This window comes from Ptiloglossa arizonensis, chromosome 2, assembly GCF_051014685.1.
Source record: "Ptiloglossa arizonensis isolate GNS036 chromosome 2, iyPtiAriz1_principal, whole genome shotgun sequence".
NCBI classification, from domain to species: Eukaryota; Metazoa; Arthropoda; class Insecta; order Hymenoptera; family Colletidae; genus Ptiloglossa; species Ptiloglossa arizonensis.
In genome coordinates, this window is record NC_135049.1 from 20,045,185 (window position 1) to 20,064,529 (window position 19,345).

Consider the following 19,345-nt stretch of genomic DNA (forward strand, 5'->3'; position numbering starts at 1 on the left):
TTGTTTGAAGTTTGTCTCTGGAATTTATATTATTTGTGGGAGTGTGCTCTTGATGTAATTAGGATGACTTAGTTTGAAGTTTGACTCTTCGATTTAGATTATGTTGTTTAGAAATTGTTTGAAGCTTATCCCTGGAATGTATATTATTTGTGGGAGTGTGCTCTTGATGTAACTAGGAGTTTGACTTAGTTTGAAGTTTGACTCTTCGATTTAGATTATGTTGTTTAGAAATTGTTTGAAGCTTATCCCTGGAATTTATATTATTTATTGGGAGTGTGCTCTTGATGTAATTAAAAGTTTGGCCTAATTAGAAGTTCGTCTCTTCGATGTGACCTATTAGAAATTTGTATGCCCAATTTATTATTATTCATGGGAGTCTACTCTTGATGTAATTAGGAGTTTCACCTAGTTAAAAGTTTGTTCCTTTAACTTGGGTTACATCGTTTAGAGAATGGTAGAAAACTAACCTGATTATAAGTTGATCTCTGAGAATTGGGTCATTTTATTTGCAGGAGTCTACCGTTAATGTGGTTAGAAGTACGGTTTAGTTAGAAGTTGATCACTTGAACGTGGGTCATATTATTTACGAGAGTCTAGTTCTAATCTAGATAGAAACCTAATTAGTAGTTGGTCTCTGCAACATGGGTTGTTATTTCGAGAATTCTACTCTTAATCTAGTTAGAAGCCTGACCTAGTTGAAAGCTCCCTCTGCAACTGGCTCCATATTGTTAACAGAATTCTACTTTCAATTTATTGGAGCAACTGAATCCGCCTTTTAGACGATCACTATTAAAAGACACAGATGCAGTGAAAACTCGGTTCTCTACGCATCAACTATATCTTCCTAACTTTATACATACGAGATTTGCTGTGCCAGATGTTGATCGTAGAATTGATCAATATTTAAATTTATACAAAACATGATATATACGACAAGAATATATTACGAAATTTTATGGCACCATAATATCAGAATTTCGACGATAAAATCAATGATTCAAAAACTGCAACATTCGTGTTCGTTCAATTGGATATTCGGTCATGCATAATTTATCAAAATTTTTGGACTCGTAAAATTCCTATATCTTATACTCGTTAAATTAACCCACTTGACATTTCTTCGAAAAGTAATTATCACATATATTAAATTAATTTTACAAGTTTTTTCGTCAGCCGTAAACACCACAAACGAGTAATAATAAAACCTGTTATTAAAATCCATTCGATAATGACGTTTCGATTATCGTACGAGGGTTTCGATGACCAATAATACGTAAAAAATTTGTACAATGTCATATTTATAGCTTCAAGAAATATACACAAAATAAATCCCATAGTTTCAAAAGTACGTGCAATATAATTTTTATAGCTTCGAGAACAACTACAATATCATTTTTATAACTTCGAGAACAAGTACGATACAATTTTTATAGCTTCGAGAACAAGTACAATATAATTTTTATAACTTCGAAAAAGAAAATCTCTTACGATTTGTCATCGATTCGGTTCTAAATCAAAATCTCTGTTTGACGTTTTGGAGAACTAACGATAAATGCAAAATATAAAAAACAACAATCTATTCGTAACGTTCATTTAGTTCAGATTCGAATCGAGCGTGACTGACGAAATTTGAAATCCAATTTTTTTTTCGAAAAGAGAAATTTACTCTGCATTCTCGACCTATTTTTATAACAGGAGTCATTCCCCTTACGATTGTATCACGAATTACGGAATTCGTTGCTGTTTCCTGTTGAATTTTTGGACGCGTTTGCATTAATTCGTGTGTCACCGGTGTCTGGCGAAGTGGCAAACAGAAAGTAGGTATTTTGGGAGGTTTGTTTCGTACGAGCCTTTGAGACGCGTCTCTGCTCGAGAATTTGTGAGCGGCAGACGTTCTGGTTCAACGATGCCGTATATTCGTGTGAATTATTTGAGCGACGTAAATATTATTGTTTTTTTCTTTTTTTTTTCATTTCTTTGAACGAAGATCGCGACGAATAGGCATTTCGTCTGTCGAGAAATTCTGTCCGAGGTTCTGTACTAAATAATTTACTGGCATAATGGCTTAGATATCGTATAAATATTATATTTTTGTTATACGTAAATAATGATCTCACCAATAGAGGATATAGAAAATAAAGAATATTTTTGTATCGAAATGTTTTCATATAAATTGTATGAATATTGCCTTCTACTGTTAAATAAATATATTTGATTTCTTGTCACAGTAAACGAAAAATATCTGCAGAAATTTATTTCTCTTCGTTTCTTGAACTACGATTGTTTCTAGATTGTTTCTAGATTTTACAATGGTACAATATTACTGCTTCTGTTCGAGGTTCTGTTCTAAATAATTTACTGGCATAATGGCTTAAATATCGTGTAAATATTATATTTTTGTTATACGTAAATAATGATCTCACCAATAGAGGATATAGAAAATAAAGAATATTTTTGTATCGAAACGTTTTTATATAAATTGTATAAATATTGTCTTCTACTGTTAAATAAATATATTTGATTTCTTGTCACAGTAAACGAAAAATATCTGCAGAAATTTATTTCTCTTCCTTTCTTGAATTACGATCGTTTCTAGATTTTACAATGGTACAATATTACTGCTTCTTGGTCTTTAATGAATACATTATGGTACCAGTAATAATATCGCGGTTGAAATATTTGAATGGTTGTTTTGCATTCTGAACAAATGACAAGCGTGTTCGTGCACCGTAAAATGCAATTGGACCGTAGCAGATTAATGGCATATGTTATTTATAAAGTACAGTTCTTGTTTCCTAGTATATGGGAATTCTCTTGCAGAGTGTTGTGCACGTTTATATTAAAAATAATTACCGTTTGCAACTTGGGAATTGTGACCAATGGAAGAAACAATTCGTTCTACGTTTCAATTCATTGCTCGTTTCGGAACGTGTCACGAGGACGTTCCGTGAATAATAAATAAAATATTAAAAATTTTTTAAATACTGTGCATCGTGGCAACATAACCGTTAGTAATCGTATTATGGTAACTGTAACTTTAAAAGTATTTTTAGAGTTGAATTATTCGTCTCTCGAGAAGCTTCTCGCAGAACAAACTTTTCATACTTACTCTAAATTGCATAAAAATTCACGCTTCAAACTTTCAACTATTTCGAGTTGCCAGATGTTTCAAAAGCGTATTCATAAAAACGAGGTTTCATTACATTTTGAAAAATTCTCACTCCCGGATAAAATAACAGATAGTCAAAAAATTGATCAACCAATAATATTTTTAATGAACACAAAACTTCTCAATAATATTTAATTCGCGTTACCTTTCTCTCTTTAGAATATAAAATCATTAACCCTAATAACCACTTAGGTGCAGTTGATATCGAACAAATATTGTAGAAAAAAATGTACAAAATTTTCCTCCATTCTTCCAACGAATGCAGTTGCATTCGTGCAATGTACACGAGAACCGGAAAACAGTTTTACCGGACGAGTAACAGTTTCCAAAGTCGCCACTCTGAACTCGTTCGAACACCGAAATACATTGCTCGGTACTTAAAAAAAACAAAAAGGTTCTCGCGACAGAATTTCGATCGGCGTGAAAGCTTCTCGGATCGTCGTCGTTCGGAAACTTCGTCTGGAAACGCATCTGCGGCAACCGTGCCAACTGCGACTTGTTCCCTTTTTCCCACGAGAGGTTTTCTTTTATGGGAAAGTGGAAGTGCAGTTTTAACGAGCGTAGGCCCGTAACGCTGCGTACGTGTCACCTACGTTCCATGTAAATGTTGCGTGTCGTTATCCTACGCACCGTGCACCGAATCATCCAATCTCCGTCGTGAAAAGGATAGCAACAAAACCAGAAGCTGCAAGCGGTACGTAAATTGATCGCAATTAGACGAGAAGCGACTCGAGCGAATCACGATTTCAGAAAATTGTCTTCGCGGTAACCATCTAGGTAGACGTTACGCTCGTCGCTTGAAAATTAAGGACAATCGTTATTAGACGAGAAGCGGCAAAGATTACACGAATTGATAATATTCGTCAACGTTGAATTTCGCACTGGTTTATAATCGAGTACGAAATACCTTTTACTCGAGTATTCTGTCTTTGCTTACCGCGTGAAATTAATTTCTCCTGTAAAAAGGCAATTTCGAGGTTTTCGTTCGCTGTGGAGAAGATTATGTTTGTCAACGCACCGTGAAATATTTATTATTTTTTGCTAGTATGTAATAGCGAAGCAGAGAAAATTAAAATAAATCGAATTTCTCACTTATTTTCTGTCACACGAATCGAAAATATATAGAAACTTTTGAAGCGAAGAAGAATTGAGAATACAGATGTTTTCAAGTTGGGAAGAATTGAGAAAAGGAAAAATCTATATCTGGAAAATAGTACAGTTTATTATTTACTATTATTAATTTTATTACCCTTTTTTTTAGTAATTGGAGATTGTTTACTGCCTACTTTTGAAAATGTAGATCGGTTACGAAAATAGTTACGTTTGCTATGAGACGTAAGATTTGTATTATTCTATTTTTGGTAAAACTATTCCACGGTTAATGAAACATCTAACAGAACTTACTATTTTCTATTACCTTCAGAAGAATTAGTACGAAAAATTATCAATATATTATATATACAAAATTATGTTGACAAACCTATACAAAAAATTGGACAAATTCAAATATAACCAATTGAACGATGTTTCTCGGTCAGAAATTAACCAGGGATGTATATTTTAAATATTTTCACTACCAACGAAAGCAAATTGTCGACGACAGATATTTTCATTAAAAATTAAATACCACGCGAGGCTTTACTCCATTCTACTTTCCATACCACACTTCTACATCAGTGTTATGCAATCGATTAAATTCCCAAACGATCGACCATTCCTCTTAAAAAATTCAATTACCAATCCCACTTAACGATCAACGAATTCGATTCTAAATATTACCATTCGATCGATCGAACGCACACGCAGCAACTATTCGTTTTCATTAGTCAAGATCCAATTGTCGATTCTATTTCAACAGTCAAAAATTGATTTTTGTATTTAAGAAATTTAATCGTCGATTATTACTCTAGGGTCGATACATTCTACTATTCTCGATTCTACGTACTCGAAAGTGTAATAGGTTGTTCAATTTTGTCGTTCGATAACTTATTGAACACTACTGTTCAATGTAGTACTGTTCGATAAATTTTATCAAACAAAAAAATTAGTATTGTTCAATAAGTTTTATCGAATGACAAAACTAGTACTGTTAAATAAATTTTATTGTTTAATAAAACTAGTACTGTTTGATAAATTTTATTAAACGACAAAATTAGTATTGTTCGATAAATTTTATCAAACGACAAAACTAGTACTGTTAAATAAATTTTATCGTTTGATAAAACTAGAACTGTTTGATAAATTTTATTAAACGACAAAATTAGTATTGTTCGATAAATTTTATCAAACGACAAAACTAGTACTGTTAAATAAATTTTATCGTTTGATAAAACTAGTACTGTTTATAAATTTTATTAAACGACAAAATTAGTACTATTCAATAAGTTTTATCAAACGACAAAACTAGTACTGTTCGATAAGTTTTATCAAACAACAAAATTAGTACTGTTAAATAAATTTTATCATTTGACAAAACTAGTACTGTTTGATAAATTTTATTAAACGACAAAACTAGTACTGTTCGATAAATTTTATCGAATGCGAAAACTAGTACTGTTCGATAAATTTTATCAAACGACAAAACTAGTACTGTTCGATAAATTTTATCAAACAACAAAATTAGTATGTTCGATACATTTATCAGTCTTGTCGTTTAATAAAACTTATTGAATAGTACTAGTCTCGTGTTCAATAAGTTTTATCGAACGCCAAGACTAGTACTGTTCGATAAATTTTATCAAACAACAAAATTAGTACTGTTCAATAAGTTTTATTGAACGCAAAATTAGTACTGTTCGATAAATTTTATCGAATGACAAAACTAGTACTGTTTGATAAGTTTTATCAAACGATAAAACTAGTACTATCCAATAAGTTTTATCGAACAACAAAATTAGTACTGTTCAATTAGTTTTATCAAACAAGAAAATTAGTACTGTTGGATAAGTTTTATCAAATGACAAAACTAGTACTGTTCGATAAATTTTATCAAACAACAAAATTAGTACTGTTAAATAAATTCTATCGTTTGACAAAACTAGTACTGTTCGATAAATTTTATCAAACGACAAAACTAGTACTGTTAAATAAATTTTATCGTTTGACAAAACTAGTACTATTTGATAAATTTTGTCAAATGACAAAACTAGTACTGTTCAATAAGTTTGATTAAACAATAAAATTAGTACTGTTCAATAAGTTTGATCAAACAACAAAACTAGTACTATTCGAGAAGTTTTATCAAACGACAAAACTAGTACAGTTCAATAAGTATTCAATCGTTCGATAAAACATATTCAACAACCTACCAGATCAGAAGAACCCACGCAAAACACGCGTCTCATCAACGATAAATTTCGTCGATCCCGTTAGCAACACCAGTATCGTCAACGTTTAATATTCGTCATCGTATCGTATTCTCTACCTGATTCGAGATCGTCGTGATCGGATCCACGAAGGCAGGAGTGGAAACTGCGTGATAGTCGTCGACCACCGGGCGACGCGCCCTCCGTCGAGACGCCGTGCATCGTGTCCCGTGCCGATTCCTTTCGTTCGTGCCGGCTTCGACGTGGTCACTCCTCTCCTCTCCTCTCCTCTCTATCGCTCCGTCAAGTCAGACCGAGGTGGAGCGGGCGCCGCGGCATTTCTCGCGACCTGCTCGCCGATCCTCGCGCCGGCGAGTACCGGGCTAATTAACGATTAATTAACGGGTAACTACGCGCGATCGTTAGGCGCAGGTACGTGGATCGTGGCCCGCGGCGGACCTCCTCCTCCTCCTCGCTTCTTTCTCGCTCTAGTTCACACCTGGAAAGAAAATCAAAGTCGTCGAGCGACGCTTCACCGACGCGCGCAACGTTCTCCGATATTTCGCGACACGGCAATCTTTCGTTTCGTTTACCTGCTGGAAACTCGCGATTCTACGATTCTTTTCTCTTTAAGTTCCGTCGATCTTTAGTCGCGCGAACGGGACAATTCTCTCTTTAGCGATTTGAAGCGTTCGAATGGTAGGTACACGCCCAGTGATCGAATTTCTCGTTTTGTGTATATTTTTTTTTTTATTTTAATTACGAGGGTATCACGAAACATTTTTTTAATTATGAAAGCTTATTTTTTTGAGGTGGAGGGTTTACAGTGGATCCAATTTTTGAAAATTTGAACGAGAAATTGTAAGTTTGTTTAGTGGGTGTGTTTACTTGAGAAGTAGTAACTTAATTTTCTATCGAAATTATAAGGAGTGATAATTTCATTGGAAAATTAATTTCATGATTATTCTACAATTTTAAATGTATAATTGTTTCATCGCTATTTTGTGTCGAGGATTGAATATTCCGTACCTTGGTAAAGCGAAGAAAATCTGTAAATTCTGTAATAAAAATTCTAAATTTCCTTGCAAGTTATCTTTCCAAATCTAGAAACCCAGTTTCCTCTCCTTAATGGTCCAATCGACGTAACCGATCAATTAACTCGAATTCAATTTATTTCAAAATTCCAACACTCTCTCTCGCCGCGAAGAATAAAAATTCTCTCGATCTTGCGAGTACAGAATTTCTCGTTCTCGAAGGTTCACAATAATGAAAAAATGATCGCTATTATCGAAGACAAGTCGAAGGATCGATAGCTGTAGGTACATCCCGTCACGAAGTTACAAGTCACCTGAAAATCGAAATGAAATCTCGCGATTCAATAACCGTACGCCAATCGAAGAAAACAAACACCGTTGTGATTTATACGATCACGGTGTTATCGTTGAATTACACCGTTAATAAACTATCCATCACTCGTCGTTACGTAACCCTTTCGTTCTAAACGCTCTCCCCTCACACTCTCTCTGTGTGCAACTTTTGTTGTTTATTCCACGGTAGCTCTTCCCAGCGATTCATCGGGCATTAATCAACGTTGTAGAACGCCGGGTCTTTACAATTTTATTTCTTTTTTCCTTTTTCTTTTTATTCACCGGTTATTACCACACCTGTGTACGGTTTACACGGGCCACCGTGTATGGCGAATCGAAAGTGTAACCCCCGTATGAAAGTTTCCCTTTGTGGCCACGTATATGGAATCCTGGACACTAGGAAAAGAGCTCGAGAAGCCGGGGTCTACGAGAAATAAATCACCGGAGCCTCGCGGCCCACAATTTCTGGCCCATCTGGTAGAAACGCGTTGCACAATGAAGTGCGTCGAAAGAACGGTTCGGACGTTTATGGTTGCGTGTACAGCAATACGGAATCGTGGAGTGCTTCGATAGCCTTCCACGGGACGGACAACCGAGACGAAGAAACGTTCCCTCGAGATAATGAACTCGAACCTGGTAACTTCGACCGTCCACTCGAACGTCTTCTTTCTCGTGGATGGGTAATGGAACACTTTTACGCATACGGTTCTTATAAAGGGATAAATGCTCCGTCCAGTTTTACGTATGATTATCGGTCTCGACGGAACGGGTTTCGAACGATTGCACAGTGAAATTCACTCGCGACGAAAATAATTGACCGTGTACACTGGTGACTGCTTGGGAAAATTGTGTATAGGTAATTGTTACGATGCTTCGGTAGGTTACGTTCGTTCACGTGTTCATTGACGAAGCAATTGTAAATGAACGAGAATTGTTTCATTTGCGTAGCTTTCTTCGACACTTTTTTTTAGATTTATATATAAGCAAGATTTTGATACAACGAGATGAGTTCAATCGGGTTTGCTCGAGCATGACAGATGACAATTCTCTCAAGGTTTCGAGCAAAGAGAGAAGACTCTTGCTGCTCTTTGAGAAGTTACATATATAGAAACCAACGAGTACGAGAGTGAAGGTCGAGGAAAGAATTACAAATGAAAAAGAATCTAATATTCTTCTTCTGTCTTTATCCAAGAAATTGTCACTAAATATTTTCAAATATTTTCTCGTTTCACACCTTCGTACAGGTAAAATGATCAATAAAAAGAAATAAAACAATCCGAAACATTCATTTTTCTCGATTCATCGCGACGATACTTCAAGAAGAATGTAACGAAAATAATTCAACGTACAATGAAACTAGATTTAATTATCACCGAAACAGGTCGATCACTTTCATTAAAAGTATACAATTCCTGTAAAAAAAAAATACTCGTACGCACCGATGCGATATTATCTATACAAATTACGTTCGATCCACGTCGAACGGAGCAAACTACGTTGTTACGTTCGAGATACCACCGAACACATTTTCTTCGTAAAAAAAAAAAAGAAAAGAAAAATTGATTTTCCAGTGCAACTCCGCGTCGTACAGCTGCTCGTGGAAACGAGGAACTGCATTCACGCCCCATCGTACCGCTGCAATTATTTTGCATGTGGTGCGCGTACACACTCGCTCTCGCTCTCGCTCGCTCGCACGCGCTCACGATTGGTTAAACATATAATTTATGCTCGCGTTGCTCACCAGCGTGTAGGCTCGCTTATGGACTCTGCCGCGGCTCGTAGGTGTGCGTGGGCGTGGTGTACTTTTTAAATAGGCCGCCAGACCAGCTCGTAATTAAAGACCGAAAGGGAGAAAGATAAGTTTCGATTTCAGCTCTCGAGGTATCGCGGTATCTTCCGTTGCCGGGTTGCTCGTTTCAACAACATTGATGCAACGAATCCGTGGACACGTTTTTCGAAACAAACGATAATTAAACGTTTCGAATGGAAGATTTTCAACGTGTACTTCACGAGACGGTTTTCTTCCTCACTGGGGAATACACAGAAATTATATTTGGAGCAAAAATCGCTCGTTGTGGCAATTTCAAATGAAATTCAGCGAAACGGAATTTCCAACGGAAAATACAGCAAGCGGTGAAATACTTTATCGGAGTTTCGACTAATGGGAGATAACGAATAGATTGAGATTTTTCGCGGAAAATATCGAAATATGTAACACTCGAAGTAAAATATCATTCACGATGGGTTTTCTCTTTTTTTAGAGAATATTTCTGTTCGATGTTTGGAGTAAAAATTAATGGTGAAGAAACAAAATTTGTTTCTTTGTAGAGGGGAAATTGTTTTGAAAAGTTCTCTTCTTGGTTTAAATATCGAGTAACTCGGAGGGAATTGAACACGGTTGAGTTACGATTAATAAGTGTAGAATTCTTGTTGTCGAATATGTTAATTAGAAATGTCTTTTGTAAATTTGTATACGTAAATATCCGTACGGTTAAAAATGATTTCATCGCCAAGTAACGCACTTTCCGTTGTAAAGTAAATATTCCGTTGGTTGCATAATATTTCATAACAATATTCAGTAATATTTATGAGACTTTCGGACCGTATAACCGCTCCTATTGGCTATTACATTATTCAATAGACGTAAATCATACGAGTACAAAATGACAGAATAATAAATATAATGTTTAGCATTGCAATTTAGAAGAAGGTGTAAGTACGTATTATGCAATCAGATAATATTCGCTGCTACAGTTCACTCCTAATTGGTTAAGACATATACGTATCTCGATGCATTTGTCTGAATTCTCACGTACCTTTAACACGTTTTATATTCGTTCTATTAAAGTTACAAATTTAATTCAATTTAGAAAAATGTGTAATCGCCTGTTCGTTACGATTAGTACGCGATAAATTCCTTAAAAAGGAATTCGGAATCAATTTAATCAATTCTCCCCTGCAAATAACGATAAAAATTGTCCCGATAGAGGCTTTCTCGATAAACGTGAAAACGTTTCCAATTCCTTTGTGTTTCGTTCGTTATCTGCCGATTGAACTCATCGATAAGACCTTATTTGAACAATAATGAGAATGCTTAGTAATTACGATCATTTTATTTAACGCTTCCATCTTTACTTTTCTCGCGATCTCGTAATTACCTTCGAAAATGCTCACGACGATTCAAAATTATTATTATTATTATCCTCATCTAAGAAGCAATTACCTGTTACATTTTACAATTTGCATTTAGTTTCTAACGAAGTACATCTTCGACCGTAACTGCAGTCATTTCTCAATCTACAGAAATTATTTTCACGAAAAAGAACTTACGACATTTATACATACAAAATATTTCATCAAGAATCAAGTGTATTCTTTACAAACTCGCAACACAAACGAAACTCAAATATACCGTTAAATGAAAAATACACCTATGCTCTCCGGTATCCGTTGCAACAATCTCTATCGTTATACTATCCAATTAATCGTGTACTTCGATTCCACAAATTGCACTAATTTCGACAACTCTCACAATTTCACCCAGACCTTCCAATTTAAATTTTTTCAATTTTGAAATACACAAAAAATACACTCGACTATTACGTTTCAATGACAACCAAAATCGTACACTTAGAAACGTTAGATAAAACACGAGCGATGACTAAACACTCCGAGTACCTCGCTTACGTAACAATAATTTATTCTATTTCTTTCGGACGTGTTTACATTTCTTTTATTTTTTCTCAAACCACTCCAAGCAGCCCTGCGTACATCAATCTTCTTTTTCTTTTATGAAAATCATCCGAAATATCGTTTAAAGTACTTTCGTACTTCATACGAATATACATACGAAACTTTCTTATTAGACACCCTAGATTCGCACTGTGTTCGATATTCGTCTATGAGGTCGCCTATGAACAACCATTCGATCTTTGTTGAATTCGGCCGTGAAACTCGAAGGACTCTGATATAACGCCACGGAAATGATATTCGCTCGAAACCACCTGTTGCTCGTAAACTTCAGTTTCCATGAAGCGACCGCGCGGCTCAGCAGGAAGGCGCGAGGAACACGAGTCCCGCTCGCGAGGAATCGTCCCTCGTTAATTCCACCGGGCTAATTAACGATCCGAATAATTTACGGCGAATGAAATATTAATTAGATCCGAGATCGCGCTGGTCCTCGAGTGTTTAGCAAAACGAAGAAGAAAAAGTTGAGACATCATTCGCCACACCGATACGTGTGGCAGAAAAAATAAAAAGAAAAAAAAAAAGAAAAAGTTTCTTTCGTTTATTTTCTTCTTTCGCGCACTCGCTTTTCGCGTATCTCGACTCGGACGTATCTGAGAAGACACAGAACGCGTCTGTGTGAAAATTATACGATGATAGCGAATATACGAGATCCCGATAATGGCGACGATGTAAATTAATTTCACCTCATTTGGCGAACTTAATGGTCGAGACGCCGTTGTATTCGACACGAGGTGTCGGGACACGAAGGTGACTCGATTTTTTTTCATCCGTTTTCCTCGCAGTATTATCGTTTAATGGTGTTTACGCGAGAGCCACGAACGTCCAGAAGAACGATGTCGGAACATCGTTAATGTGTGCATCACTTCTATACTCGAGATTTTGAAAATATCGGACAGGTCTTTCGTTCGATCGCTCTTGAAGTTGAATCGATGTTGCGGATAGATCAAGGGGGAAGAACAATGTTTTTTACATTTTTGAAATATTCCAAATATTCAAGATTGAATGGTAGTCTAGATTACGAAAATATTCAAGATTGACCAAGTAGTCGAGATTGTAAAAATATTCAAGATTGGAGGACTTTTGCGGAATATATTATGAAAATTATGAAATATTCAACATTATGAAAATATTCACCATTAGCAAAGTGCTTCCAAATACTCACAGTTCTGTAAATATTCTCGATTTATGAAATATTGGGTTGTTCGGAAGGTCATTTCGTTTTTCCTGGTGAAAATGAAACAGGATTTTTTTAGAGCGCACAAACATTTTATTAAATTATGTATTTTTTATTTTGGAAAACGAAACGACTTTTAGAACATTCTGATATAAAATTTGCACGCCTCGATATCGAAATCCCATCGCTATCGTACGTCATAGCTGCACATTGATTCACGCCTCTCGAAACACGTTACGTAAATTTCCACTGCAAAACACACAATACAAGGTCCAACAGAGGACCTTGCAGAAACCATTGATTTTTTTTAACGACGTATCCCGTTCGCTGAATGCGTTCGATCACGCGTCGTTAAACCATCGTAAATCTTATTAGACACAGGAACCGTTGTTATATTTACCCATCGAGCTTTTCGCCGTTTCCTCGACGATCGAAAGCTGGTTCGTTAATCACCCTCGTGGAAACAAGAGATCGTTAAGGGTGCTCATCGGAACAGAGCAATTACATCGAGCCGCGGTTCGACCGCGATTTACGATATCGAATCGATACGAGGGGTGAATGGATATCGTGGAGAATATTATTTGACAATTTGTACAAATTGTCTGCTAAGAAAGTTTCGTGTGTATGTTCGTATAAAGTACGAAAGTATTTTAAATAATATTTTGGATGATTTTCGTAAAAGAAAAATAAGATTAATGTATGTAGATAGTGAGAATAGTGAATGTTTCAATCTTTTAGGAACAAGACGAACTGATTATTTTTTCCCTCAAAAATATTACAGAAACAAAGAAATGGAATTTATTTTCAATTCTAGGATTTCTGAGAGAGTGACTATTTAATTTTGCCAATGATTGTGCGATATACTATGAGAAAGAACACTATATGAGCGTAATGGTTAAAATAAAAATTTAGTTAGTTATTAATTCTTTTAAATCTGGTACTCAAAAGTGAACGAATTGTCATTTTTACTCGACAAATGTCACCCGTAAGATTGAACATTCTAAATTAATTCTAAAATTACAATACGTAAATGTATCACGGATATAATAATACGTGTTGCTCCGAAAAGAAGGCAAAATATCTATTGTTATAAAAATCGATAAGATTCGAGCGATATCTCCACTTCTGAAGGTGAACTGTAAATTTGTCAAATGCTAGGTTGTTCGATAAGTTTTTTCCATTGTAAAAAAATACTATGATGCTTCAATTTTGAACAACTGTAAATATACGAACGAGTCGACAGATCTACGTGAAACTTCACAAGTGATCATTAAACAATAGCACCATAGATTCTATTTCATATCAAATAGAAACTCTCTCAGAAATCCTGGAATTGAAAATAAATTCCATTTCCTTGCATCTGTAATATTTTTGAGAGAAACAAATAATCAGTTCGTCTTATTCCTAAAAGATTGTAACATTCAGTATTCTTAATATCCGCGTACATTAATTTTCTTTTTCTTTCATGAAAATCATGAAAAATAAAACACCAAACCTAATAGCTCCATTTCTTATCGACGAAACTTATCGAGCAACCTGTAACGCACGCGACGAGAAATTCGAAATTTTTACCAAGTGAGCATTTTCTTAGTGTTACATTTAAAGAAAAATCATTATTTAAAGCCTTCAAAGTGATGTTTCCCCTTGATGGCGACGCGTTTACCAAAAATAGAGTCTCGAACGGAGGGTGGCGGTTCCCGAGGTCGTGTTTTCGCTTCGTGTCGATGAATCGTTGTATCGGTACAGAGAAAAGCCGAATAAATTTCGTGGAACTAATTAACGCGGCGTGGCGGGTTCGTTAGTCGTGGCAATTCAGAGCGGATCGACACGTGAACTAATTGCGCTAATCGCCACCGTTTGCGATGTCTACGCCGAGCCACGTCCGTGACCATCTTCCACAGCCCTAATCTTCGACATTTCTATGGCTGTGACACGGGACAAACTTGAGTAGAAATTGACGTACACAAAATAGAAACGTAAACCTTGAAAGAGAACGAATAGACGGAGAATTTCAAAATTAAATATTACTCGTCGAATGACCAAATAAAAAATCTTCCACAGCCCTAATCTTCGACATTTCTATGGGTGTGACACGAGACAAACTTGAGTAGAAATTGACGTACACAAAACGGAAACGTAAACCTTGAAAGGAAACGAATAGACGGAGAATTTCAAAATTGAATATTACTCGTCGAATGACGAAATAAAAAATCTTCCACAGCCCTAATCTTCGACATTTCTATGGGTGTGACTCGGGACAAACTTGAGAAGAAATTGATGTACATAAAACAGAAACGTACACCTTGAAAGGAAACGAATAGACGGAGAATTTCAAAATTGAATATTACTCGTCGAATGACGAAATAAAAAATCTTCCACAGCCCTAATCTTCGACATTTCTATGGGTGTGACACGGGACAAACTTGAGTAGAAATTGACGTACACAAAATAGAAACGTAAACCTTGAAAGGAAATGAATAGACGGAGAATTTCAAAATTAAATATCACTCGTCGAATGACGAAATGAAAAATTATTCCATCGATTCGAGAAATTAAAGTTTGTATTATTATATTCGTAAGAAACATTTTTAACGATCACCGTAACGCCTCGATTTCGATGACGATTAAATTATTTTGAAGAAAAAATATTGCAAACTATCGTCGAGAAGTCGGTGCGATCAAACGTAATCGTTGAATCTATGTACGATTATTAAAAGAATTTGAGATGACAAATTTATCTTCTAAAATACAAGACCTGTAACTAACCGTAAGATTTACAAAGACGTCAAATTATTAATTTTAAACACCAGACGAGAACGTCGATCTCGTAATATCGAAAACGTGAAATGAAATTTTATTTACTTTGGAAGTCTTTTTAATTTAGAATCTTTAAAAAATTCTCAAAAAGCGACTCTATTCGGTACATACTACTTTTTGAAGATAGAATGATAATTGAACGAAGACGAATAAAGATAGAATTTTTAAAGATAAAATAAAATTTTATTAAGATAATATCTTAATAATAATAGTACCTTATTTTTTTTCAAAAAAACTGTACACTCGCTCCACTTTTTCTTCGATTCGTGGACGTGTCGAAGCAACTCGGTTACAAAAGAAACGTTCCGAGCAACTCTCGCTTACGCATAGCAAACTCGGTGTTGCAATGATGGCCTTATCGATCGATACCGAAGACGAATCGCGAAATTCATCGAACGAGTGTCCATCTATCTCGATATCGAGGAGAATTCGCGCCTACCGGCGAAAGTGGCTGGAGAACCGACCTCGCGAGCCGACATATAGTACACGATTTTACGATCGCCGTGACGACCGGTGTTTCTCGTCGAACGACCGTGAATAATGTGCTCCTGATTTTATCCCTACGCCGGTAATTCTCCATTTTATCGTGCGCGAAAGTGCTTCTTACACCTTGCGATCAATTGTCGTAAATTTTCGACGAAGTTGCGGTACACGACGCTGACACCGGGCAAATATTATAATAAGTGTTAACGCATAACGTTTCAGGAAATACCACTCGATAACCGTAGATATCTTACCTCGGATATCTTCCTATTTCATCTGAGAATCCCTTCGAGGATTTTCGTTCGTGAAATACTCCTTTTGTTCACCAGATCACGAATCGTGTCTTCGTCTCGTGGCTCGTCTTCCGGATTCAAATTTCCCTTTCGAAATCGAACTTAATATTGGTTTGTTATTCGGAAAGTAATTTCGTTTTCCAAAACGGAGAATATGTAATTTAATAAGATGTTTACACGCTCTAGAAAAATCGTGTTTCATTTTCACCGAAAAAAAAAAGAAACGAAACGACTTTCCGAACGATTCGATATTTTCCACTTTCTGCGCGTACGAACACGATAAAACACTTCACCGTAAACGACACAAGTGTTATTTACCGCACTTGTACCGTACTCCATTTTCGGGGGACGTATTTCGCGTCAATTCATCGGATATTGCCCGTTACTTGGTCGAATATTAAATATAAAATAGTAACCTCACGACCCGTGGCTCTCGAGTGCCTTCTACAGACTAAACCGAGGCACAATGGTTGCGTCACCCAGTCCTTCAAGCTCCGCGCGTTCATGAAACGTACCGCAGGAAATGTAAACATATACGAGCTTGTAGGCCTACTGAATATTTTCGAGTTGCGCCATCACCTACGCTCCCTTGAAGAAATTCTACGCTCGGAGTGAAAACGTTCGCGTCCAATAACGGAGAAAACTTTACGAGACACCAGTCATTACTACCGAGTACAAGTTTCTATCAAGATACGTTCTTAAATGAATAATGTCGAATCAATTTTGTTCCCCTTCGAATACATTTTTCTCCTTTCTCGTTACTTTTGGTATATTTCCAGTGTTTCGTTTCCATCGTAGAGAACCCATATCCAAAATTGTAAAACGGTTGCGATTTCGTACGAAAGAGAAGTTTACAAGAAGAAGGAAGAGATTTTGTAAACCAGTTTAAATTATTTTCACGTTCGTGGGAGAATTATATTTTTATCGAAAGGTCGAATATATTTCTAATATTTCTCGTCCGCGCGATACTATATCTGCTGCGATACGTTCGCCCGCTCGTTGGGGTAAAGATCGAGTGCTAACAAAGACAGAAGGTAAATAATTTTTCAGCAACGTTGCAACACGAAAAAGCCTCGGTTTCCTCCTTTAATCATTCCACGGTCCCTCGGCGATTTCTCAGCTTCGGTTCATCGTTAAAAGCCACTTCGGCCAGCGTCTCGGATCTTCTCTATTTTAAGCATCGCTATATCTTTTACGAAACGTCGGCGCGAATAGTCGTCCGTGGCGAGGCAACCTTTAATCCTCGGCAGAATCTCAAATCCGGCCTTTGAACTCGAAATTCGCCAGACCCAGCTCGCCCCCACGTAGATTCAACCGGGAATTAAACTATCTCGTTTGGTAATTTCCCGAGATAGATTTTTCACTCCAGACATCGTTAACGAAAAATCGGCGCACGCCGCGAATTGTGTACAGAATTTTCTTAATATCGAAAACGTAAAGTGAAATTTTATTTACTTTAGAAGTCTTTTTAATTTAGATTCTTTGAAAATTGTCAAAAAGCGACTCTATTCGTTACATAATATTTTTTGAAGATAGAATAATAATTGTACGAAGATGAATGAAGATTTTTAAAGATAAAATAAAATTTTATTAAGATAATATCTTAATAATAATATCTTATTTTTACAGATGCAATAAAATTTTATTTACATGCAAAGTAGTACGTAGCGAATAGAATTGCTTTTTGAGAATTTTTAAAGATAAAATAAAATTTCATTTACGTGCAAAGAAGTACGTAGCGAATAGAGTCTCTTTTTGAAAATTTTTAAAGATTATCAGACTTCTATGTAGCCTAAATAATGGCATCTTATGCCATTACTCGAATAGTCTTCATTTTTTTAGTTTTCTTGTAGACCATGGGTTTGACATGCCACAAAGAGAGAATAGTACGAAGTATTGTCGATTATACTGTATTTTTTTTTTTTAATACGTTTAATAGAAGTTGAGTGTACAGAACTTGAACTGTATTATCCACAAACTTCTATTAGAACGATTCGAATTCAAATTTTTGAAAACGTATGTTACTATTCGAAGAAATAAAAATTTTAAAGCGCACGGATCGAATTCAAATAATAGAATCGAAACTGAGAATCTTCCAAAAATAATTCTTAATATTAATGATTAATTTCCTACAGAGGTAATTCGTTTCGAATGAATTGCTCCATAAATGTTTTCAGAATTCACGAAACTTTTGTGCAAATCTACAGAAAAAAATGAAACGATAACGGAAAAATACGAAAGAACAATTCACAGAACGCTCTAAACGACCGAACATTTGTTAAAGCTTCGAACAATACCAACCTTCGGATTTAATTAAATAAACTTTCCCGTTCTTTGAACTCACAAACGATAATGTGCCCTTTTTAAGGTCGAATTACATTTCGTTTTATACGCAAAGAATATACGACTGTCGGGTACAAGTAACGCGAAGAAAATTAAAACAGTCGCTTCTCCGGGCGAGAGCTTAATTTAAAATGGCATGTTTTCAACGAGAAAATCCTTTGCTCGAAAGATTGCAAAGTAGTCTGTACGTAGGAGAATATACGCGACTGGTATAAAGGAGCGAGATTCTTGCATTATAAGCGAATAATTAATTCAAGAAAAAGATCGAAGTTTGCACGCTGTACGATTTGAGCAGAATTATACGCCTTTGCTAGAACGTGTGATTGTAAACTCGAATGTTCGTAAGAAAATGTTTAGAAGTTTCCTAGCAAGTCTCGCTGTTGCAAAAGTGTGTTTAGTATAAATAGCAGGCTATAAATAACATTTGTAGTATATTATAATACAGGAAAATTATTTACAAGATATTTTCTCTGGCGCAGAATAATTCACTCGAAATATAATTATATTGAATAAAAATCTCGAAGAACGAATAAAAGGTAAACAAATTTCAATTACTTATACGTCGAATAAAAGTACAAATGTTAATCGCAGAACGAAATTATATCTCGTATTGGAGAAATAAATGAATAATACTTGCTGAAGCG

The 19,345-nt window shown here is 35.7% G+C and overlaps 1 protein-coding gene across 6 annotated transcripts in view; it reads right to left on the reverse strand.

Annotated features, from left to right (window-relative positions):
• The window catches only part of Raskol (Ras GTPase-activating protein raskol), a 381,465-nt gene that overhangs the window by 177,382 nt on the left and 184,738 nt on the right, over positions 1 to 19,345 (reverse strand). For 3 of the 6 annotated variants that reach the window (XM_076327838.1, XM_076327833.1, XM_076327834.1), the window contains exon 3: positions 6,594 to 6,973. The exons of the other annotated variants lie outside the window; for them this stretch is intronic. In XM_076327838.1, the coding sequence (XP_076183953.1) occupies positions 6,594 to 6,696 (103 nt within the window). In that variant the 5' untranslated portion in view covers positions 6,697 to 6,973. The remainder of the gene's footprint in view (positions 1 to 6,593; positions 6,974 to 19,345) is intronic. 6 annotated transcript variants of the gene reach the window in all.